The sequence below is a fragment of the Phycodurus eques genome, chromosome 19 (genome assembly GCF_024500275.1).
Source record: "Phycodurus eques isolate BA_2022a chromosome 19, UOR_Pequ_1.1, whole genome shotgun sequence".
NCBI classification, from domain to species: Eukaryota; Metazoa; Chordata; class Actinopteri; order Syngnathiformes; family Syngnathidae; genus Phycodurus; species Phycodurus eques.
The window spans coordinates 5,100,783-5,126,271 of NC_084543.1; the positions used below are offsets into that span (position 1 = coordinate 5,100,783).

General features: G+C 40.3%; 3 protein-coding genes across 4 annotated transcripts in view; 1 reads left to right on the top strand and 2 right to left on the bottom strand.

Moving 5' to 3' along the window:
* atrnl1b (attractin-like 1b) overlaps positions 1 to 5,302 on the bottom strand; it is a 54,347-nt gene extending 49,045 nt beyond the window's left edge. The window contains exon 1 of the mRNA XM_061705844.1: positions 5,075 to 5,302. The gene's annotated coding sequence lies outside the window, so the exon portion shown is untranslated. The remainder of the gene's footprint in view (positions 1 to 5,074) is intronic.
* Positions 5,020 to 25,489, top strand: part of afap1l2 (actin filament associated protein 1-like 2) — a 32,272-nt gene continuing 11,802 nt past the window's right edge. Inside the window, exons 1-5 of one of the 2 annotated variants that reach the window (XM_061705849.1) lie at positions 13,880 to 13,977; positions 14,091 to 14,165; positions 15,158 to 15,286; positions 19,474 to 19,539; positions 21,189 to 21,280. In XM_061705849.1, coding sequence (XP_061561833.1) covers positions 15,175 to 15,286; positions 19,474 to 19,539; positions 21,189 to 21,280 — 270 coding nt within the window. In that variant the 5' untranslated portion in view covers positions 13,880 to 13,977; positions 14,091 to 14,165; positions 15,158 to 15,174. Of the gene's footprint in view, positions 5,301 to 13,879; positions 13,978 to 14,090; positions 14,166 to 15,157; positions 15,287 to 19,473; positions 19,540 to 21,188; positions 21,281 to 25,489 lie in introns of those variants that run through there. The other variant, XM_061705848.1, reaches the window with a different exon arrangement.
* LOC133417850 (kelch repeat and BTB domain-containing protein 13) lies at positions 21,863 to 23,621 on the bottom strand. The gene has a single exon (XM_061706013.1). The coding sequence runs from the start codon at positions 23,619 to 23,621 to the stop codon at positions 22,119 to 22,121; it is 1,503 nt and encodes a 500-aa protein (XP_061561997.1). The 3' UTR covers positions 21,863 to 22,118.

The window sequence follows — 25,489 nt, forward strand, 5'->3', positions numbered from 1 at the left end:
AGAATCTGACACCAAGTAAGTCCTCCTCGCCAGTAGTTGGCACTACACTGCGGCGGTTTGACACATCAGTGAATCATGTGCGTCAGAAAGAGAGAAAGGTCTTTGTTCACAACTCTTTGTCATTGTGGGAATTAAAATGTTCAATCAATCAAAAGTACTAGTGGTATCGGTAAATACTTGAGTGAATTGCTGTACTGTCATCAAAGAAAACCAAAATAACGTTTTACTTTATTAAACAAATAAAAACATAGTCATTGAATAAATGAATCAGTAGTGAAATAAATAAAACAAAATCCAATTGATTATCTATACTTTATTTAATGAAAAAAATTAATACATAATTTAAATTCAAATTTATTTTCATAGCCCTTAATCACAAAACTCTCAAAGGGCTACACAGTAACTTAAACAAAAATCTAAAAAAAGACCAACAATCGCATCTAACAAATGATCTATGTATAACACATATATCATAATATAATCTAACAAACGTCCATATAACATTCATATCAAATTCAGCGCCACAATTTATCACATTGTAATTAAATTTTGCATAATTAGTGTACATTACTTTATACGCTATTTTTTATTAAATAAAAAATAATTAAGTGTTACAACTCTATTGAAATACAAACTTCATGAAATACATAAATTGTACATTATATCAATAAAATAATTTCAAATTTAGCTGAAATTATAAAAATATATAATTTTCTTTTTACATGTAATATTGTTACAAAAAAATCCATATATTTTTAATAATGTGTTTTAGAGGCAACACAGTAACACATTTGCATCACAGTTCTAAGGTCAGGGGTTCGAATCCCGGGTCCAGCCTTGCTGTGTGGAGGTCTGCTTGTGTGGGTTTTCTGCAGGATACTCTGGCTTCCTCCCACTTTCCAAAATCAAGACCAAATTATCCAAAGGTGTGAATTCTTGATTGCCTATACGTGCCCCGAAGTTGGTTGGCAACCAGCTCACCAGTGACTCGAGTTCGCCCAAGCGGTCCAGAAAATGGATGAACGGTCTTTATTAACCAAGCCATCATCCAAGACGTTTATGACTCATTTGAAATAAATGTGTCTGTCATCCTATTAAGAACACTACGAGCCGTAGCCAACACTTTCTCACACTTAAGTACCCCTCCCTATTTTCCAGCAGGGTTAACCGTAAAGTAAAACCAATATTATTGCGCTGTGGCTCTTCTCATCTTTGCAAGGTGTTTGTGTGTTTTCTCGCTCTCGATGTTCCCCAAACAACAGGGAGGCAGCCAAAAGAGACAATCCGTTTGGTTTTCTTTGGAAATTCCCAGACGGAACAGTCAGCGGAGGCACCACATTCAATGAAAATGCCGAAATGAAAAGCAGGGGAGGTGGGGCTGGGGGGAGGAAGGGGGTCTTTTCTTTTCAATGTACCAACTTGGCTGAGGCCCATGAATCGATGAGGTTTCAGTGCTAATTTGGCCTTGATTCGGTGACCTTTGAACTGTGCTTCACTGGAGAGGAATGCTCTTTATGTTACAATCGCAAGCAGAAAAAAAGGCCCAAAGTGACGCACCTTACCACACAAAAATGTTAAAAAAAAAAAAACATCTCCCTTTTTCCCCCTGTGCTCCTACATAGACAAACACCAGCGTAAATCATTGACTGTATTTAGAAAAAAATAAAAATAAAAAATAAAACGTTTCAGACTCGACGCCACCCATGGCAGCCTGAGCTCCTCCAAAGGTCTGTTGCACTCCAGGAATTCCCCTCGCAGGATTATTAACAAGACACTTTGTCTGCTGTGGACACAGAGCAAGGGGGCGAGAAAGGACAAGACCACCCTCCATTTGTAGCTCACGCTGAGACTTCATTATCATCATCATCATCATCATCGTCTTACCAGGCTGCCATTTAATTTCCAGGGAAGGAATAGTTTGCCACAAACTGCATGCACTGATTCTTGAAAGGGGGACTTTTTTTAATTTATTTTTGAAATTTGACTTTTTGATTGTAGAAAAAGAATTTGGTCTCTTGTGTAGTAGCAATGAAACGTATCATGAAGTTGAAGAGATAAAATGTGATGAGATGATCTTAAATTACAGAACATAATCGGTATTTGAATACCATCAATACATTTACATTGTCCACAGTATATAATACAACATGCTCTATCCAATTGACTGCACACATTAACTCATTCACTGCCAGCCTTCCCAGTTAACATGGATATTTTACTTCTAAAGCCGTCAATGGCAGTGAATGTGTTAAAAACATATTTTGCATTTTCTATGACCCACATGAATGTTTACTTTTCATTATGTTAAACCGGGGACTTTAAAGTCTTCAAAATAATGAGCTATTATTGGAAAGCACTGCGCCACTAAGGTTTTCATTATAAGCACTTTGTCTTTTTTTTTTTGCAGAAATTTTGGGCATCCTTGAAACTATTATCATTATTATTTTTATTTACATCTACTTTGCATACTCAGAATGAAAGTCATTTGTCATATAATGTATTTGTCCTCCTTTTAGATGGTTTATAACAGTTTTTGACCACCTAAAAGTGTCAAAATGGGATATTAAGGCACCTTAGCATTAAAAATAAAGTAAATATAGGACACGTGATGACCATGTATCTTGCCGAACATCCTCTACTAATTGTTAAGAATGGGATAAATTGTATAGGGAGTAAAAAATAAAGAAACCAACCATTACCAATACATGATAATGACTGTAACATTGTATTGTTAAAATGATATATTAAGGTCTGGAATTGCTGTGTTAATTATTCTTTTGAAAAATTGATCTTTTTTTAAAGATCCCCAAAACTCACACATTTTAGTGGTCGCTAACAAGCTATCCCTCCCCCCAAAAAATACTCAGGAGCAAGAATGTTGAGAAAAATATTGCAAAAATGAGCTGTGAGAGTCTATTGATTGCTTCTTGTAACTTTAATTCAACACTTATTTGTGTAATTTATTTGTTTTGTTTGTTTGTTGTTCATTTGTATGAGTAATAATTTAAAAAAAAGTGTGGTACCCCTTTAGTGTTACGCAATGAATACAATTTTCAAACCGTGTTTGCAAAATGTTGCGAACCACTGCACTAAGCTGTTCCAGCACCTTCCGGTCAATTGCATATTCATCCATACAGTATGCTTCTATACTGTACAAACAAAACTTCCAAGCACTTCAAACGTGAAAAAACATATCACTTGAGCATATTCAACCATGCTGCCGTGTTTTCTACGTGAACAAAGTTGTGGACCTCAACGGAGCCCGTGGGAGCGCAGCAAGCGGGTGGAGGAATGAGAGGAATGTGCACTAACACAACAAAGCCCAGAAGATGATGAAAACGCATGACAAGCTCAGTCAAAAAGACATTCGACTCCACTCGCATTCGGAAAGCAGACAAAATGAGCCGTGGTGGGATTTAGGTTACGTGAAGGAGGAAGGGGGAAATGTCAGGTGCTGTGATGTCATCCAGTGCTGGTTAATTATTTTCTGTTCTACTGAAAGTTTGTGGATGAAACATTTAGGGCGAAAGCCATCACAACGCACAACTCAGAAAAGTAATAGATGAAAACAGATCTCAGTGTGAGCCAAAAATGTTATCTCCTTTCATCTTAGTTATGCAAGTCTTAGTTATGCAAGTTAGTTATTTATCCAAGTTAGTTATTTGCAAGTCTTAGTTATGCAAGTTAGTTAGTTATGCAAGTTAGTTATTTCATCTTAGTTATGAAAGTTGTTTGTCACACATTCAACGCAAAATGCCAAACAGCAAAATGGGCATGGGACCACCGAGCTGTTGGTGGCAGTAGTGAGTATCATAACGCGGTGGTTATATTCGCCTTCTTAAAGAGAAGATGTCCATATTAAAAGAATAAAAAGTTCATTGTTTTTGTTTTGTGGATCAAAATCTGCATATATAATTAAAACAAAAACAAAAAGTTTTTAAACTGCATATGAAAATAATAATTTGAATTGTTTAATCTAATAATTGAAATTATTTAATAAAATACTAATATTTACCATTATATGTATTTTTTTAATTATGTAAATAAAACAATGCAAAATACTAAAATAATAAAAATAATAGTTACATGTAATTGAAGATAATTTATTAATATAAAAAAAGAGATATGTAATTTATTGTATTTGGATGTGAAATGATTTGCTATTTTATTTATTTTTGTTTTGTTTTATTTAAATGTATTTATATTTGTAAATTTACATGCTACGTATTTAAATAATATGATTGATACAGAGGTTATGTCAACAATTTTTATTAATTATAAATTTTTATGAATAATAATGTAATTTAGAAAACTGTATTCTTGTGCAAGTGTGCAAATTTCCAATCAAATGTATTTCAAATACATGCAGTGGATACAAAAATTCTATGCACCCTTGTTAGAAATATTTGACCAAGATAAATAATTTCAAAACAATTTTCAGCATTAATTTGACCTATAACCTGTACAACTCAATTTAATGAGGGGAAGTAAACATAATCAACTGAGAAAAGAAAACCTTCAGGCTTTTGCTACAAAGTCAAACAAATGCCAGGGAAAGCCTACTAGAGCATCTGAAATGTATTTGGGATAAATCAGAGGTACTTTAAAATGTGCCAGGTGTGTGCTGACCCACCAGTTAACATTCGTATTAACGTTATTGGTTCACTTTAATTCTGAAGACGGCCACATGCCCAGTTATAAGCGGGTGTGCACGCTTGTGCGACCACATTAACGCAGTTGTTTAGTTTTACTTCAACTTTTAAGATGTTTTTTAACAAAGTTGGGGGAAACATTTTTAAATGATTTTGAAAAATTTAAAAACGTGGCATTTGAACAACGGTGTGTAGACTTTTTTTTTTTGGAAATCCACATGCATTTAAAACTGTCTCCATATAAGTAAGCGCCAGTACTAAGGCAAGGCTCATCTTTAGTTTCTCATGAGACACACTTGGACTTCAACACTAAAGGGGAGTTTCCGAGTCGTTTTAGTGTGCATGTGTGTGTGTGGATGCTGCAGACAGGGAGAAGGAGGCGTAAGCAGCGAGCGAGCGAGTGAGGGAGGTGCGCTACTCACCACATTGTGCAGAGTGGGAGAGGACGTGGAGTGCGTGGCCGTCGCTATCCGACCCAGTCGTGTGTTTTCCGAGGCTTAACGAAGCGAGCGCGGGCCTCACGGGAGCGGGAGACGCTGCCGGCGGCTGCGAGAGGGTCATCGCTCTTGTCTGAAAACTTTTGGGACAGTCGGCTTGTATGAGTGGAGCGGGACGCCTCGGGACAAGAGGGAATGGACAAGCACAAAGGTAAGGAGAAAGGGAAAGTTGACAAAAGTTTCACGTCGTCAACAGATGCCGGAGTTCACGTCATGCATTAAGGAAGGAAGCGGTGTCAAACTCGAGAGAATTAAAAAGAATTCAACCGTTTATGTCACGCTTTCTACTTCGATGCACATAGAGCTGCTCCCTCTGGTGTGCGCGCCTTGGCCACCTGGGGGCAGTATAAGCCGGACAAACCGGCCGGATAAACTGTGTATACAGTATCTGCTCCTCTCTCGGCTTCTCATTGCGGCAGTAACATTAGTCGTTCTTCGCAGAGGATAAAGAATATGACTGAGAATTGTTATATCGTCTGTACACGTGTGTTGCTGCACCATTTGCGTTCGTCACATAAAGGGTTCTAAAACTGCAGCTATCGATGCTAATCATTAGCATTTCAATGGCATTTTCCATGGTATGTTAGCATTAAGCTAGTGGAGCCTTTGTTTGGGCAATTGTTTGGTTGTTTTAAATGCACGTTTTAATTCTCAATGTGTTTTGTGTTTAGTTTGACAGTACACTTCAAGTGGGAGTGGCATGGAACAGCTTGAAGCCTCTTATTCGGATAAATTGCTCAAAAAAATAAAAATCAGCCGGATGACGGCTCGTATCTCAAAGCACCACTGTAAATTTACAATCACCTCAAAATTTGTGCCTGCTTTTGATTCTTAACGATACATTTATTTTGAAGTCATGAGCAAATAGTGACAAGCAAATATTTGAACAACTATTGTCAAATTTATGTTGAGTTTCGTAAATCTGGTTAAAATCAAGACAAATTAAAATTTCAGTCCAGATTTCCCACAAACCAAAAGATCAAAATGAAACATGAACAGTTTATTTACTTTAGTGGGCCATAAAATGATGTGGTGGGCGGGATCAAGCCCCCAGGCTTTGAGCATGACACCCGTGCATTGTGCTTTGCAATTGATGAGAAACAACTTTCAAAAATATGCAAAAAAAATAAACAATTATACACTTAGGAAAATGACTAAATGAGTCTTTCCGTTCAACAGGAATAGGTTGTATGTCTTATTTTTTTTTAGAAAGATGAACTATGCTGGCAGTTTATTCCAGTTGTCTGATGCTAAATTCTGCTTCTTTGAGCGTCTTTTTCACTTGCACGCATACACAGTGGGAATTAAATTTTTTTTTTTTTTTTTTTTTTTGGAAGCAAAATACTCCGTAAAGTTGTTTGTACTTTGGCCACTGATCAAGTCCAATAGCGCTAACATTGTTCTCAAAGCATTCCTCGCATTCCCGTGGTTATTATTTGCCCATTTGGGATGAGCAAGGCCGCCGGTTTTTACGCCGCGCTTCACTTCCCTATTGGCCTGATCGCAACTCTCCCAGGCTGGGAAGAGTGATGGAAAATTGAAGTGTACACATGGGACATGATGGCAGAAAGTTTTTTTGGGTGATGGTGGGGAGCTGTTTTCGATTGATGCACCGGTTTCCCTTTCCGCCCTTGACTGGTCGAGAACAATGTCCAGCAGTCAAGCTAGACCAGGACTGGGAGGCTTTGAAAGAAACAAGTGTCGCTTCAACTGTGTTTACTCCCACTCGCTCTGTGTGCCTGTGTCAATGGAGCAGTGTTGGAAGAGGCCAAATTCTTCACGTTTTTTCATGTCTTTCATGTCTTTTCATTAATGGAGGTCTCGGTCCTCTAAGGGAAATTTGATTATCTAGTATGAGCATCTGTGGGCTCTGTATAACAGTCCCTAAGCAGAATTGCACGGCAGGCCAGATCAAAAGCGCTTACGTACCCTTACTTTAGACCGAATATTTTTCAAGATAATAATCCATCCATCCATTTTCTATACTGCTTGTCCTCATTTGGGTCGTGGCTGAGCTGGAGCCGATCTCAGCCGACTTAGTTTTCTCGGTCGCCAGTCTCCTACCAAACAAAAATAAACAGTGATCTGCAATTAAATCAGGAGCGGTAATAATAATAGTGTGTTTGTATTGAGTAGTTGAGAAATATGCCACATGTCCTGGTTTAAGTTGGGTACTTACACAATATGACTGGAAGGCAGTGAAATGCATTGCACAGGTAAAGCGCTCAGTCAGGCAGAGGTGGGAGGGATTGGATGGAACAAACCATTTTCGAGGCAATTGGGGGGTGTTGCATTTTTGTTTTTAAAATATTACATTACAACCAAGTACTGTATGGTTTGACACTTTCCTAGATTGTTTAAAATACGACAGTGAAGTTTTTTCTTTATTGATCTCTCAAAGTTTCGCCCCAAAATGGGCAATATGATATATGATATAGATGGATATGAGCAAGGTAAAACACTACATTACAATATGATAATAGATTTACTTTAGCGAGGTACTGTGGTCATGACGAGTCAATCACAAGGTTTGCCCCGCCCAAAAAAAAACATGCTTGATTGGGTACACTGGCCTTAAAGTTAATGAAGAGCGTCACTTGTTGCTGAGTGAAACAAGTGATGTGAGGTCATGTCAAGTGCAGGAAAATGAAAGCGCACTCTGAGTCATGTATTGAAATAAGGGTTGAAATTGATTTTTTTTTTTTTTTTTTTTTTTTCTCAAACGGTCAGTGAAACTTGGAAAACATTCTGGGGGAAGAAGGGGGGGGGGGGCAGCGGGCTGTGAGATGACAAGGCCACGCATTGTTCGGGATGACGGCTCGTGTGTTGCTTCTCGAAACCTGCAGGTTTCAGTGCAGGGGAGGAGAAGGGAGCTCATCTTCTCACACATCCACCTGCAACACTGATTTGTTTTTTTTGGGGGGGGGGAATCAGCACTTTGGGGGTGCGGGGGGGAATCAGCACTTTTCCCAGCAAGGAATTAACTCTGCATACGCTGTGCGTGGGAAAAATATTTTTTTGCCACTTTTGTCAACAGCCAATGATGAGGGTAATGCTTCACCACATCCAGCAGATGGCACTGTTTTCCCAATTTTTTTAAATTTGTATTTAATACAGAGCAGGACTGCAAGAAAATAACATCTATATGGTGGTCAGACTTTGGTACTCACAGGCTACATTTGATTTTTAAAACAGACAGACGGGCCGAATCATTCTTTGATGTATAGAAAAATGTGTCAATAATATACTTAAAATAGTAAAAGTAAAAATTAATTATAATTTGTTATTGTTTTATTTATAATTAATTTTATTACAATTAGTTCACGAATTATGTAATAAAATAATTACTGTAATGTTCAATTTCTAGTAAAAAAAACCTCGAGTTGGACAATTGTGAACAAATTATAGTCAGCACCTGACATCCGTAGGTATGTACAGTGGACTGACCCCGTGTACTTGCAGTTGGGCAACCGCCAATGCACCTATTCAAGTTTACCTTTTTTTTTTCCTTTTCCATTTTTTTCTATTTTATTTCATTTTTTTAATTTTGTTTTTCTTTTTATTTTCTTGAGGGGAGCTACCACCGAAAAAGCTTATTCAATTTTTTTGGGGAGTTCTATGCAATTGTATTAGCAGTCAATTATCCGTTTATTTTTGCTATTTGCGTTCCGCTTCGCAGGGGTCCACCGTTTAGTGTTTGTTATCCAGAAACAGTGCATCAACTCATGTCGACAGACAATATAACAAGACTCACGGCCATTTATTCTTTATCCTCTGCAATAAACAACTAACCGCAGCTTACTGAGTCACTTACAGCAGTTGAGTTGTGAAACTCTTTTTCGTTTGTGTCTGCATGACTGTGTTACAATGCCCCCTGGTGGTCAAGTTGCAGAGACCAGAAGGAGCTGAAATTAATCATGATGCACAAACAGTTTAGTTCTTTTCATTCTATTTAACTATTATTACTATTTGTTTTTATAAAGTACAAAATTATAGTTTTATTTTCATTATTAAAAAGTACATTACAAACATTTTAATTGTTTTTTTTTTTGTTTTTTTTTTTAGGGGAAGGCAGATCATTAATTCTAATGGGGAAATATGATTTGAGCGTTTTGCTTTGCAAGCATGGTCGCGGAACAAATTTAATTTGTATCTCAAGGCACCACTATAACAGTTTAGATAGATAGTGGTTTTGGACTAATAAAAACAAATGTGATGCTGAACCCAAATGTAACTCGATTTGCTCGATTTTTTGGCCGCAATGACTTGAGACTTATAAGTCGCACATATGCGCCGGTAAGTAAGCTCTGTAAAGTAGGCCAAGGCATTAAGCCTCACTTGAAAGTGTGTCAATGCCCCAACGGGGGGCACGGGTAATTTGGGGAAGCTGGAGCAGCCTATAAAAATGATGAAAAGGAAGACGGTCTTCCCGCTACCTGGCAGGGGGTGGGTGCCCTCCCGCGGGCCCTCGAAGACGCGCTCCTGCGACTTTACTGGCTACAGAAGCTCACATGTTGCGTTGTTCCTCATCGGGTATTCTTTTGAAGGCGTGCACTCGCTCCCCACGGGCCCCCTGGCCACTCATCAACCTGATAATAAGTGAGCAAAGGGGCATTTATGTAGATTGAGGGACAGGGGGGGGGGGGGGGGGGGGGGGGGCGATGTTGTTAGTTAGTTTTTATTTGGCAGGGGCTGCTTCCAGTCTTAACGGCCTGTAAAAGGGGCACTTTTGAGGCCAATGTTAAAATTTAACTACACGCTCGGCCAATCACAGTATTAGTGAGTGGAAACTTACTTTCAATTTGTTCTAATTTCAAAAACACCTGTTTCGCATCGGAAGTAACATCGAGTGGCCTGCTTGTCGCAGTATGTTACATTTCCTGTTTTATGGTTATGACGGCCACTTTTTCCTCATTGACATCGCTGGTAGCTTTTTTTTGTGGTCGCACGCATGCACACACACAAACACACACACACACACAGAGCCAAATAAAAAGCAAAACATTTGGAGGTGTCACAGTATTCTAACTGAAAAAAGTGGTTCAAGGAGTCATGTACACTGCAAGTTTGATAACGTCACTAGGGATTATATCTCAGTGGGCACAACATTAGGTACACCTAATCGAATGGGATCCAATACAAAAGCCAAGTTCTGAGAAGTATTATTTGACAATGTTTACATTATGACTGTGGTTATTGAGCACAACTGCACTGTATTGTTCAGATAATCGATATTTAGGTTACCTTATTAACATACATGAATCATAATATTGGAAACACCTCTTAGCAGGATGCCGCAAACGCCAACCACAACAGCAAACGTGTGCAGCATATTTTTAGAAGATGCTTTGAGATAGAGAGAGGAAAAACACTGCGGGATAGAAGCGGAGTTGGAGCAACGTGATTTGGAACTACTACACTGAAATTACAATGTTACCATTATTTGCCCATGTGAGAAGATTTAGACGCTACTTTTGAGTCACGGCTTTTATTGTAATTACCACGTCCTCGCTGCAGATGTGCATTTTACACCGGCGGCTTTCACAAACTGCAATTATTCCGTTCCATTATGATGCCACGCTCCTACAAATGTTGATTACAGATATTATATATTATGAGCATTTGCAGGTTATGTGTTTTGATAGAAGATCCTCTTCGCTTTTAGTTCCAGCCGGGTGAACCGTGATAGTTTTCATGCATTTTAGTCTGGACTTTTAGATTAGGATGCACATAACAATGGTGTGGGGAGCAAAGAAAAAGTTGATGTGAGAGCTGACTCAGTTTCACTCTTCACTGTAGGCATCAAAGACACAATTATTTGACTAAATGCTTCCATGCTGAAAATTTGTTTCGGATGAGAAACCTTGATCTTCAAATATAAATAGGGATTTAGTAGGAGTTACTTTGAGGCGCAATTAATCTACAAGTGAATTGCACACAAGCGACTGAATTATGGATGAATTTCTACATGCCCCCCTGCGTTCCACAAGGACATAGCCGTGTCTTTTGCCAACAAACAATGGCGGTCGAGTAAGTGTTTAACTTTCCACCGAAGGACTCCATCAAGCCAGTTTTTCAAGCCAGACAGGAACAAACAAGACGCGAGGCGCCTTCGGTTCACCGGCATGAGTCAAATATCAACTATAAACTTCTTCTTGGGGATTATCAACAGAAGCACGTTGATGGGAAAACACATATACAATGCCAGTGTTATGTTTCCATTCCGCTTCCCTTTTGAAACTTGGCCTTTTGCAGTTTCATTGGCAGACACTTGATGTCAAAACTAAAAAAAGAAGTTGCCAATCATTGTGCTCATCATTTGCAATGCAAAAAAAAAAAAAAAAAAAAAGATAAGAAAATTGCGCGTTTGCCATCATAAATTACAGATTAAAAAACAAAATACAGATTTCTATGATAATTTGGAACATAATGCATTGCAACGAGCAAAATGTGGACTAAAAACAGACTGTAAGAGTCAGACTGTAAGACTGTAAATAAATGTCTTCATTACATTTTCAAATTTATTTATTATGTATAAAAATCTTGACCCCTTTTAAATACTGTAGTGGTAAAATAAAAGTAAATATACTAAAGCTTACCATTAAAGGCATGTTTTGGGAGTGCGTTACACCACATCCGTTTTTGTAGGGTTCATTGTTTTGTACTATTTCCTACTAAATTCTAGTGCAAGGCCAAACTAATAAATGAAAACAGACATACTGAGAGGTCGAGATAAAAAAAAAAAAAAAAGGCTGTGGCAAGCCCAGATGTGAAAAGCGCCGGGTGAGCACATCTGCTGCTATTTTCCACATCTGCACGCCGCATCCCAAAATACCAAAGTGTGATTCATCCCGAGAGGACATTTTGAAAGTGTCCGAAAAGCCACCTACGAGCAGCACAGCTCCTCACCGAAACATCTTGCATGTCGGCGGACTTTATTGCATCACCGCGCTACCTCGAAACCCCCCGCCTCCCATTTTGACTCGCTTTTTTTCAACTTCAAATCTTTTGCATGTTGACAAACCACAAAAAAACATTTGTATTATTGAGAAAGCTGCTTTTCCCAAAATTATAATGAACATTATTTACTTGCGACACAGAATTTGACTTGTAAAGACTGATGATATATTTCGAATACTACTTATAAGCCCTCATGGGGAAATTAATTCATTAATGAGCATCCAAAATATCTACAAGATGATAAAGTGTTTTTGGGAATCGCAGTTTGGGGTATTTACTCAGTTGAAAAATCGGCAAGTATGAATCACGTCATTTTGTTGTTCTTAGTTATTTTTTTCAAGTTTACTTTTAACTCAAATCATTCATATTTCAAATCAACTTTCCCCAATGAAATGAATGCCCAGCCCCCCAGAAAACACCAACATTTTTGTATATACTTTTACCGGACTTTATTTCCTTCGCTGTTTTTTTAGCACGCTCTGCAGAGGTCTGCAGCTTTGAAAAATTAATTGAACCCCCCCCCCCCCCCCCCGGCTTCCGTTATGGCCTTCATCAACTCCTTCTGCATCTGTACTGTACATAACACACGCATACACAAATTGGGACCTAAACCAAAATCAAACAGTAAGAGAGAGAGCTGGAGTTTTCCTAGTATGGAGCCTATGATTTTTTTATGAATATCTTCCAACTTGAAGAGGAAGTGGATTTTTTTTCAAGGAAAATCATCACCATAAATCAAGTTTGCTCGTTGCTATCCTCCAACTTCAAAACTGTTTTTGTATATTTGACATTGAATAATTAATCATCCAAATCGGCAGTCGATGCCACCAGTTTGAGGCAAATCAGTATAAATAAAGTGGATTATTGAATGTTGTTAATGAATCAAAACAGGAAATACAACCTCAGGCTCCAGTTAGATAACTAACCCTAACCCCCCTTGAGCTGTGTAGAAATCTTAATTGATTGCATTATTCCACTTCCTGTTTACAACGTTTCACACAGCAGCCTCCAGTCAAATTTACATGCACATACCGAAGGGGGGCGGACGGCGAGCGGGGCGGGCGTCCGGCCAAAGCGGAGAACGCCGACCACAGAGCGCCGTGTCCTTGCAGCTGACTCGCTGTTTCCCAGGGCCCCCCGCACCCAAAAGTTCATCTGAGTCAACCCCTGCAAACAAACAAGTGCTAAGCTGAGCAATGTGAATGCAAAAGTCCGTTTAAGTCAAGACGTGAGTCATTTCGACGAGCTTTTTGCTCATAAAGCAGGAGCAGCTTCGAAGGAAAGCCACCTTTCAGGAGTTCATTCCTCAAATACTGAGAAGCTTCTGGTTTTTTGTGGTGGTTTGGAGCCAAGCCCTTTTGCGAATAATGGATCCGCAAATAGGCAAAGTCACAAATGCCGAACCGCAAATATGCGGGGGCTCACTGTATTACAGAACTAAATGCTTGGTGGGTGGGCCGGATTAAAGAACAAAGTGGGCTGTAAGTAGCCCGCGGGCCATACGTTTCCAAACTCTGATTTTTAAAGGCAAAGGTCGGCAAACCCGCGGTCTTCTGTAGGGCAATTTTGTGCGCTCCCTGTGTGGAAAAAAAAACAACCTTTACAGTATTTTGCTGCTTACGTGGGGCCCCTCAGCACAAGTTGACCCAGCGTGAGTAGGAGTCATTAAAAACAGTCCAGCTGTTGGAGGGGGAGAAAAAAAAACAAAAAAAACCTCAGCATTTGACACCTTGTGTTGCAAAAAGCATCCTCCCGTTTTCTCACTTTGAAGGCTCGGTTACCGTGAGGCTGAAGAGTCATGAGAGGAGTGTGACACTTTGAAGAGAGACCATCCTTTGAGGTTCTTCCTGGGAAGCGCACCCCTTCGGGTAACCGCACAGTTGGTTTATTAAAGGATGTCGCTACTCTCTCTCTCTCTCTCTCTCTCTCTCTCTCTCGCTCTCTCTCTCGCCTGAGTTTGCCTTTACTTTGAATTTTCAAGTCGTAGCCGCGGAGCCTTGATGATCAAGGAGAGAGGCAGGAAGTCCAGGGACGACTACATGTTTACGAGGATTTGGTAAGCTTTTATACAAAAAGTAATGTACAAAAAAAAATTGGGAGTAGGGCAGTTTGCAAACAATTATTCATGAATGGGCGGGAGTCACTGTAGTCTAACTTGACATGATAAAAAATTAATACCTGCACTACACATGCATATTTTGTATTGGTGGTATTGATTAATAATCCCAACTTCATTTTTTAAATTATTCTGCCATCAAAATAAGTCACCAAAAACCTTGTTTTCACCACTTTTCGGTCAGAAGCGGGTTTTTGGTGATCGCAAAAGAACCAAAAAAGTAAGAAACAAACAGGTTTGTTTCGGCTGAAAGAAGAGAGTCTACTTTTTCTTGCGGTAAGTGTTTACCAAAACACAATATTCTGTGGCTCCTGAAAGATCAGTCAAAATGCTCTAAAAGGGCTGGCAATATGGGGAATTTACAATGTTTTAAATCTCGCTTTGTGTGTCAGTTTTACAGTAAACTTCAACTCGGAGGGACAACTAAAACGCTTGAAGCAAGCACGCTTAGCCTTTAATTTGCTTCAAGTGTGTGGACGGGTTAAAACTATATATAAAGATTTTAATGTTTTCTTTATAACAGAGATTTTCACCTATCGGGATTAACGGGTTCACTGTCCTTGATTTCCATTGGACAGTGACAATTACCTTTGAGGTCATTGAGGGATTGTGACAAATGTCGACATTGCGGCCTTTCGGTACAAAAAGACAGTACAAGTATCGGCTCCACCTTCTCTTTAAAGAACGTCTTTCATCCTCGTTCCCACTCTGACGCCCTCTTGGATGCTATTCACGTGGCCCACAGACACTCACAAAGAGCTCCCCACATGGCCTGACCCTGGAGGACATGCGTGGGAGGCGCATCAAGGCTGAAAAGTTGATCTCTCCCATGCAAAACACTGGCGTGAAGTCCAAGCGCGAACAGACAAATCATCCCTTGCTGGTTTATTTTCATTCTTTGTTGAGCATCTTTGTTCTGTCTGTGCTTGCAGTGCTGGACCAGCTCCTCATGGAGCTCCACCACTTCCTGCTCATCCTGGACAAAGAGACCCTGAGTGGGAACGCCACCATCCACAAGGGATTGCTCTCCGACCTTCTTCAGTCCTACAGCGCGTCCAGCGGTACGGGTACACAACACGAGAACACTTTCACGATGCGCTTTTAGGTGGCATTTTCAAGGTCATTATTGGACTGCGGCTTGTTGCTAGGCAGAATTAGCAGGCTGAGTCCAAAAAAACATCTTCATGCAACGATCGAGTTTTTAGGATGCAGTTTTTTTTAATTTTTAGTCCAAGTCCAAAAAAAAAGAAAAAGTCAAATCTTTCTTAAGATGTTCGATGGTCATGATTGGGGGTGCTACTTGTTGCTAGGCAAATGTCCCAGGGCTAGTCCAATGAAAACATTGCCATGCACCAGTCACGTTTTTCCATAGTCATGATTGAACTGTGACTTGTTGCTAGGCAGAATACCCTGGGCAAATCCAATAAAGAAATTGCCATTTAGAAAGTTTTTCCCATGGTCACATTTGGGGCTGCAGCTTGTTGCTAAGCAGAATGCGGATGTCTAAAAGTCCCAAAACAAAAAACATGCACCAATCAAGTTTTCATGTGGCCTTTCTGTAGTCATGATCGAGTTGTCACTTGTTGCTCGGCAAACTTTGCTTGTTGCTTGGCAAGTTTCACAGAGTTAGGCCGATAAAGAAATTGCCACAAACCGGTCAAATTTTTAGGAGAAATTTGCTTGCACTACATTATGCTGTTTCCTTTCCACACTTTTTGACTTCTCAAGAATGATGTCTCGGTCATTGTGCAGGGTGTCCATTAAGTCTCTTTACAATTTAACACATTTATTACAAGAGCAAATTATTAGAACAAAAGAATACACATTCTTTAAAATTGTTTAGCTTATTTTTTTTGTTTGTTTATTTAAAGACTTTGTTGATACCCTGTACTTCAACCAAGCAGGCATCTTGCTTCAACACTAGTCCGATTTCCAGCTCAACTCTCGTGAGAACACGTTTAAACAATACACCCTAAAAATTCGCACGGAAACCGTCTTCCAGCCACCATAAATAACATCAGCCCACCAGCAGTTTCATGGTTTAAGTGTCTGAGCCATAAGCAAGGAAAATAAACAAGCAGTGTATTACCCTGTGATGGCGGGAGATATATTCAGTTTGGCTGGTGTCGGCGTGAAAAGCGAACAAATGTTCTCCAATGAAATGCCGGGGTAATTTCGCAAACAACGCTTCAGTCAGCTCGAGTGTATCTGATGTTGAGGGCCTGCGAGAGTGTAATAATTACACGGTGGTTAGGCAGATAGCAAAATAACTTCGCAGTGGGTTGTCAGATAGCCAAGTGCTGACTCACAATTTTCAGTGAATTTGTGGGAAACAAAGTCGGCGACCGCACATTACATAAGGAGGAGAACTGATGAAGCAAGTTTGAATAGTTTGCGGCTAACCGACCGGCGTAGCTTTTGCTGCAATGACAAACACCATTACATGACAGATTGCAGGTCGGGAAGCATTATTAGTTAAGGGAATCCGTCTTGAGATCCTGGAGACCTTAATGCCTTGATCAGGCTACAGGACAAATTTGATCTTTCACAATTGCACTATGTCAGACGACCGCCATAAAATCTTGCCGTATCTCGTTCAGACAGTGGCAACACGACACGACACGTATTCCAAGACCACCGCATCCCGTCTTTTACAATCACTGGGCTTTATCTTGACAAATCAAACGCTGTCGGAGAGGCGGAACCAGAAAACCCGTCACCGGTCAAAGCTACACTCGTTACCATGCCGACGATAACAACAATGCGCCGCACCAATGTACTGTATTGTGTCGGGGGGAAAAGAACAAAATGAGGAAAAACGTGTGAGGTTCGTCACTGGTGCTTGGGAGAAAAAGTTCATTTAAGCGTTGCTTGAGGTATGTTCATGTACTTTTAATACGATACGGCTCGCAAGCAGGCAACAAAATTGCTAAAGTGCTAGCTTACGGTTGTAAGTAAAAATGCGGGCGTTCTGTCTAATCTAAAGCGTCGGTAAAAATTGGTTCATGCTTGTGAAAAAATGTTGGCAATGGCGTGCAAGTACATTGACAACAGCAAGCACGGGAGGCGATGTGCCGGTCACAATACGCAATCCTATTGGTCGACGTCACGGCGAGTTGTCGGAGAGATGTCGTTGATACGTCACTACATGGAAGATATCACAAAAAATAAATAAAATCAAATCAAACAGACTTCATTTTGGTGTCGTAGGCCTATTGTAGAGCCAAATCGTTGGTCGTGGATTGTCTCACTAAAAGAAATGTTGTCGTTTTCCGACAAATTTTGTCGGGCCCGATCTAGGAAATCGGCTGCAATAGCTAATGGGGCCAGTATCGGGGCTAAAATCCTGTAGCGTGATCTAGGCATTACAGGGAGAAATTTTACTTCAAAGTGAATATGACAGCTACGGGCTGATTAAATGAATCTCCTCCCCTCACTTTAATATAGGTTCTTGGCACCAAGATTCCACAAGATGGCGACAAAGCAATATTTACTATATTAGACATGGCTTTGGCCTGAGCACAAAAGATGAGTTGTTGTTTTTTTTTTTTTTAAACAAAGAACAGAGGATAGATCCACCGCCCCCCCCCCCCCCCCCCCCCCCCAAAAAAAAATCATGTGAATCTGCGGGGGTTTGCTCAATTGGTAAATTAGCGTATCAAAGTCTTTCGAAGATTTTTCTCCCAAAAAATAAAAACATTAAAAAAACTCGGCTCAGTGAACTCGGCTCACTGTGTAAAAGGCCTACGGGTTGGCTATTCTCGAGCCCGCCAAGCAACTGAAAAAGCAAAAAAACAAAACAAACAAAACAAAAAAACCTCAGAGGAACTGTCATAAAAAGCCCATCACGTTCAGTCATAAATGTAGTATGGCCCTCTGAGGACGATAAAAACTGACGTTCATGATGAATTTTGGGTTGAAAAAGTCAGAGTGAGTCCCCTCTCCTTCTGTGACAGCAACACACTGGAACAGTCTTCCCTTTCCATGTTCAGGTCTTGGACTTGTTCCTCCACACTTCCTCTCCTGGCTCTTAGCTGTATGATTATTCCAAAAGCCGGGTTCATCCACTGGGGACGCTCACTTCCTTTGAGCAGCAGTTTATAAATAGCACCTCATCTCTCCAAAGACAGGAAAAACCTTTCTATTCTCTTTCTTTTTTGTTTTTTTCCCTTTACTTACCGCCCAAGATATCAATTTCAAAGAAGTCTTAACACCCAAAGCTCTCTTTGGTGGTGCGATCTTGAGTCAGCGAATATTAATTCATTTAGAAAAACTTCTCCTTTGCAAGGTCACGGTGACCGGCTGCCAAAAGAAACCACATGCTTTGTTTTTTTTCCAGAGAACTGTTTACGGGACATTGTCAAAGCAAGATCCTCCCAACCTGTAATTACTCCTCTATGATGATACTATCTTACAAAATGCTAATTTTGGGGGCGTCGGCATTAGGATAAACTTGTGATGAGGATATACTTGTGTGCATAGGCAATGTTTTAAGTATTCACAGATTTTGGAAAATGGACATGGGCCAGTTCATAGATAGATAGATTACATAGATAGATAGATTACATAGATAGATAGATAGATAGATAGATAGATAGATAGATAGATAGATAGATAGATAGATAGATAGATAGATAGATAGATAGATAGATAGATTTAATTGAACAATAAAATAATTACTGTTTACAATTGTATTATTTATGACTAATTTCAATTAAACAATTTACTTTAAAAAATATAGATACAAAAATGTTAAATGTATATGTACATTTTATTTTAAATTGTTGATTGATGAAAATATATACTGTAATAAATATGGTAAATATAACTGTATTATATAAATAAAATTAATTTAATTTTGTTGTGGATCAATGTTAATTTCGTTCATTAAAATATTATTAATTGATAAAATAAATAAAAAGTATGTGTATGTTGTTTAAAATGTAATTATTCACAATAAATCAATCTACCCATTATTAGAAAAAGTGGATGAAAAATGTTTTTTTTTTTTTTAATTTACTCAAACTTAAAATTAAACTACAAATATTCTAAATTGCAAATATTCGAGGATTGTTGAAAATGTAAATGTGGGCCGGACTAAAGAACTACAAAAATTAGATGGAATAGGAAGCACAAAGGGATAGCATCACTTTCCTTTTACTTTCTTATGTATTTGCTTACTGTATATATTGAAATTGTTGTTTTTAAATGGTAATGATATTTCTGTCTTTTTGTGACCTTCGCACAGGTGCGGATGAGGAGTACATCTACATGAATAAAGTCGTCGTCGGTAGCAAGGAAAAGCAGGAAAAAGGTCAACATTTTGAATTGCTGTTTTATGGGAAATGCATGAGACAAGTTAGGTAGTTTGTCATAGGCACTAGGATTAGGGATGAACATCTGTGTTTTACAGCTCAGGAAACACACCTATTCCTTTTTCTTTTTCTTTTGGTCCCGAAGTTACCCTGGCGTTAGTGGGTGGCGAGTTAGCTTATTCTATGCAATATGGACTTAATATGGAAGTAAATAAAGTCGCAATTAGAATATTTTGAAAAATAGTCACTAACAGGGTCAGAAAAGTAAAACAAAAACAAAAACTTTTTAAAACCAGTTCCTCTCTGTTTGCAGCCATTTTGCAAGTCTTGCATTTCAGAATTACAGAAAAAAAAAGTTAAAGAAAATTGTCCTGACAAATTAAATTGAAATTACAGTCGATGATAAAATGGATTAATTGATAAAATTGCTTAATCCCCCAGCCCTATGGTAATGTATTTTATTACTTGATGAACTGCCATGGACTCCCAGACTACCCTGATTTTTGACAGCACGTTAGCTACTTCCGGTAATTATGCTCGACTAAGAGGCTGACAGCGTTATGCAACTCCAGCTAATTTAATGGAGCACAGTGACTCCCTATTAACTGAAATGGTTTTGATCAATTATTCAGCACCCTCAAATCTCATGACTCAATTGCAACTCTGTCTGAAACAAAACTCAAGAACAAAGGAAGGGGAGGGAAAAAAAAGAAAAAAAAAGTATCAAACTAAATTCTTTCTTGTAGTCCAAACGAAACAAGGCAGCTACAGATGGCGAGGAGTTATGAAGAAAGAGACAGGAAATGGTTGTGGGGTGGCGCGGGGATTTGGGTTGTCTGTGACTGTAGCTCGCGTCTGCTTTTCACTTGAATTCAGTCCCGACAAGCGCGAGGTGCAATAACTCATGTCCACTCTAACGTTTGACCCACTTGGACAGCCTGAACGCAGCAGCGATTAGGAGACTGAAGACTACGGCGCTCCCCCACTGTGTTCATCGTTTGCACTCCTGCTAAATCACTGATTTTTAAGCAGCCATTTTTTTTGTAGTAGAGAGAATTTATGCCCGTGCGTAATATTGTACTGTACGATTTTGGTGTTTACATGAATTCTCTTTTGTTGTATCTGATGCTGCTTCTTGTGTGTTAAAGTAGCAGTTGTATGCAGGTTTATAATAATCGTAACATCTATGTTAAGTTCCGTTAGCCCCTCCATGGCATTTCGCATTATGTTAGCAACATTAAGCAAGACGAATTTCGTTGTTACCTTATGTGTTGTGCAAGCCCGTTAAACCCAAGAATACCATTAAAATCTTTATGTAATGTAAATCTAGCTTGTGAGCTATGTTAAGGAGGTAAATAAACCATGACACAGAACAGGAAGTCGATCCACTCTATGCGGTCACATCTTAAGAACTAGGACAAGAAACACAAAATGCCCAAAAGTCAAATCGGAAACCGCCCCGATCCAATCAGGTTCCATCGGACTTGAATCCGCGTTTCCACCCTCTGCTGTGGGACCATCTGGTCATCCTAAAATGAGAACTCACATCATGGACCAGTTATTTATTTATTTATTTGCCGTGTGTTTATTTTAAAATTGGACGCAAACTCATATTGCTGTTCACTTACATGCTACTTTTACATTCTAGATGACAGAGCAGATATCCTGGTCAATGGAAAAGCGTCCAAACATGCCCCCGTCCCACAGAAGAGCCTTCCAAATCTGCCACCCCCCAGAACAGTAAGTGACTCCTCCCCCATGTCAAATAGTTTGACGTACTGTAAAACAAAAACGTTTAGGGACTGGAATGGATGAAAGGATCCCCAAAACCAATCCCTTCTTTTGCTAAACTGAGAACATTGGAATTCCTAAAGGCTGTACAGGGTGAACACTTTTTCCACAAATCTCAATGTCGCTAGCTTGAGGCTTCATGAAATGTATCGCCCTCCACAGAAACAGCTTCATTACTCAAGGGTGGAACATTACCAGCTCCTGAATTTGACGCGCACTCGTGAAAATGCGAAAATGTAGGTATTTCTGAAAATAGGGTTTTTAAAAAGTGCTTACCGACTGCAGATTGCTGGCATTGGGCCACAACCTCCTATGTCCATGTTTGGTCAATTGACATTTTTTTCCACAAATTGATACTACCAGTCAGTCCGCATGTGTGTCTGTTATTTTTACAAACATCTTTAGTGTTTAAAATGGCTTATCTTTCACAATGCAATATTAACGGCTCAACAAACTGAAAGTTTTGAAATTACGAGGATTCCGCCCGACGCCAGCGATGTGTTTAATGGCGCACCAATAAAACATACCAAAAGATTTACACCTCCCTACTTTAAGTTTGAGCCAATTAAAAGCTCTTCTACCGGGCTCTTTTCTCAAAAGAAAACAATGAAATGATTCCCCTCAAGTTGTTTGTGTCTCTATTGAACTCGCTAGTTGCTTTTTAAAAAAGATGTTCGCTAGAGAAGTCGGAAAAGTTGCTAAATCGCTAAGTTGGCAACACTGACAGATGAAACAGATAGCGTTTGCCAATGATTCAAAAACTCACAATCCAGTTCCTCCAAAAATGTTAGACCTTGAGCATATCATCTACCGATCGCTCCGTTCTGCCTGTCAAAGGCATTTCCTTTTCCTTCCCCTGTGGATCCACCTGGGGTATTACCGGTCCCGTCTTGGGAAGCCTGAGTAAACATGTCCACAGTGATCCACTCTTTGGAAAACCCTTCATCTGCCTTCGAGGCTTCCATTCACCCGTGCTGATGGCGTACTCGAGCGTTAACATGTGTTTCACTGTTAGTGCAGAGTCGCCCCTTATCATGGCGGTGAACAGCGCCCCCTTGCTGTTGATGTAGTGTCCTGGCATTGCTGTCCACTGGGCTGTGGTTATATTGTAGCAGTCCATGAGACAGCGTAGAAAGTCATCGCAGGGCCCATTGCGCATGACGTACAAATTGTCCCTGTGGGCTACCATGCAGTGGCCGTAACTCTGAGGTCTGATCATGGTGGTGGCAAGTTTCCATTTGTCATCAGGCACTACGTACTCGTAGATGTCCGTGGTATCGGGGGGCTTCCAGAAGCAAACAAACATCCGACGCCTCGCAACGGCACAAGCAGCCGACGCTACCGGTCTCGGTGCTTGCTGTATAAAAGTCCACTCTCCCTTCACAGGGTCATAACACTCTGATGTAGAGATGTACCTTTTCTGGAACTCGCCTCCGATGGCGTAGAGTCGGCCCTCGTTCCCCAGCAAGGTGAAGTCGTATCTGGGTCTCTGGGGTCCTGTAAGCGCAGTCCAATTCCCTGATTCAGGGTCAAAGCAGAAGCCACCGTCTACAGTGTCTTTTCCATAACCATAAACTCCCCCTACGATGTACAGGCGGTTGTCCAGTACTGCCACGCCACACATGGAAGTACTGCAGAGAGTCGGGAGTTGTGTGAGATTCTTCCATTGTCCTTCTCCCTCATCGAGGTAGCACACAACCCGGTAGGAATCGTGGAGCAGCTCCAATGAAGGAGAATGGGTACCGATTGCGATGTAAGACGCAGGGGATAACGACTGGGAATACTGCAACAGATCCTCAGGGAGTGTTGCCTCCGCCATTTCCCTCAGGTCTTCGAAGGTATCGCAAAGGAAAAGGCCGGCGTTGTGAAAGAGTTTCTCCACCCCAAAGATGTAGGCGGCATGGTAAAGCAAGAGGCAGTTGTCCGAATCGATGATATCACAAAGATGCCGTGTCAAACGCGGCACCTGGAGGAAAGCAGCGCACTCCACGGCGTCTACCAGCTCATCCGGGTCGCAGAGGGTCGGAGTCTCTCCCTTACAGACGGCAAGTGCGACGAGAAAACCTCTTGCATGCACGCCTCCTTTAAGATGGAGCTCCTCCTGCCTACTTTCTAGCATGCCAGACTGAAAGAGGGCTCGGAAGTAGTTGCTGTGCCTCGCTAGGAAGGCCCTCTCTACAATGAACCAGCTCTCTTCCACCTTCACCTTCACCCGGGCGGCCTCTCTTTTCACCAGATCGAGGGCCGCATTCTTCTCTTGAACGGATCCCGGGCCCTCGGGCACATCCATGATCTTTCAAACAAGGGTCTTTGTTCCAATGGAAAATGTGTCACTCCAGTTGAGATTTACCCATTTATCCACTTCATGTGACTGGTAAACAAACAAGTTCCATTGCGTTCCCCCTGCACGGTCTGAAAATAGAGTTGTTCTATAGATAGCAGCTGTGCCGCTTTGGAAGGAACAAGCTTGGGAAATGAAAGCTGACGTCCACAGTGAGCTGCTGGCAACTAGCCAGCAACAAAAATCTAATTTAATTGGCTGGCATTGGTGTTTTAGCCAAAGGTTCACGGTAACAGTATCTGACCGCACAATTGAGTTGTGTGCTTCTATGCACGTATTGATTTCAAATGTTTAGTCTCAAATTTGGAAGCAAGTTGAAAAGTTGTTATAAGACAGGTCATTTTGTACTTTATACGTAAAATTCAGCATGTGGAATAGCGGTTAGCATGTGATATAAAAAGGTACCACAACTAAATTTTACAGACATTGACCTTTTATATATTTTGGTCTCATTTTAGCAAACCTGTGTCCCATCAGTGAGAATATTTAATTTCCCTCAATTTGATAACAAAAGTGACTGTTACAAAAAAGACTTCTTCCACAACACGCTCCCAAGAATTGTACTGTTTTTGCCGCAGCAGACTCTTGGCATGGGATCCAGGGATTTTCCATGTTCCTCTGCCTGTTCGTTTTTTTTCCCCCAGCCCCTCCACCACACCCCAATTACTCCCCTGCCACCCCCGTTGCTTTCTTTTGTTAGTTTTGCCGGATCCAGTCACTGAGGATGTGTGAAGGGAAAGGAGAGGGCTGCAGTGAAAGTGAAGCTTCTTCAAGTATAAAATCCACAAAGATTTTCTGCTGTGTGGTCTGCATGTACGCAGTGTCAATGTCTGCGTTAGCCGACTTACTTTATTTCTCCTTGGAATATTGTGATAAGGTGGGCGTGACAGGAGGCTGCAGCTGGTCTGGAATGCTTTGTTTTAATTAATAGCAGATGCTTCAGCTCCTCTATGATTTACAGTAGAAACAAACCCATCAGATTTCTCAAGTTCCTGTTAGGTCACATACTCCCATGTTAAAAGCTCCAATTTGAAGCTACAGCAAAACAGCGTATAAATGCTGAGTCAACAGATTGTTTTGGCAATAAAATATAGGGCAGACCTCCTGCAAGGTTGAACTACGCAGATTTTCTTATTTTTTTTTTTACAGTCTCCGGGCACTCCGGTTTCCTCCCACATCCCAAAAACATGCATTAATTGGAGACTAAATTGCCCGTAGGCATGACTGTGAGTGCGAATGGTTGTTTGTTTCTATGTGCCCTGCGATTGGCTGGCAACCAGTTCAGGGTGTACCCCGCCTCCTGCCCGATGACAGCTGGGATAGGCTCCAGCACGCCTGCGACCCTAGTGAGGAGAAGCGGCACAGAAAATGGATGGATGGAGTATACAGGCAATTCTGAATTTAGAGTACCACGTTGTACTCCAACATGTCGGGCAGCAGTAACTGCTCTGCTTCTATGTGTTGCTGCTCCGTGTGTAATAAAGTAGCAGTTGTTTGAAGGTTTATGATATCAGTAACATCTATGCTAAATTCCATTAGCCTGGCCACAGAGTTTCTAATTATATGTCAAGATAGAGGAAATTACTTTATGAGGTTTTGGTTGAACATTTTGGTGTTTAAATATACCACGTTTAAGTCTCTTATTTTATTTTGAAAAAATAAAGAGAACAACGTGCTTAGAAAAGGAAACAAATCTAAATGTCATATTTGGTCGTTAGTTTTTACAATCTTATGTTAGCAGGCAAGTTTCTGAATCATGGAAGATTATTTAAGATGTACTATTTTTGATCATGGGCTCCATGCAACGCTCCAATCAT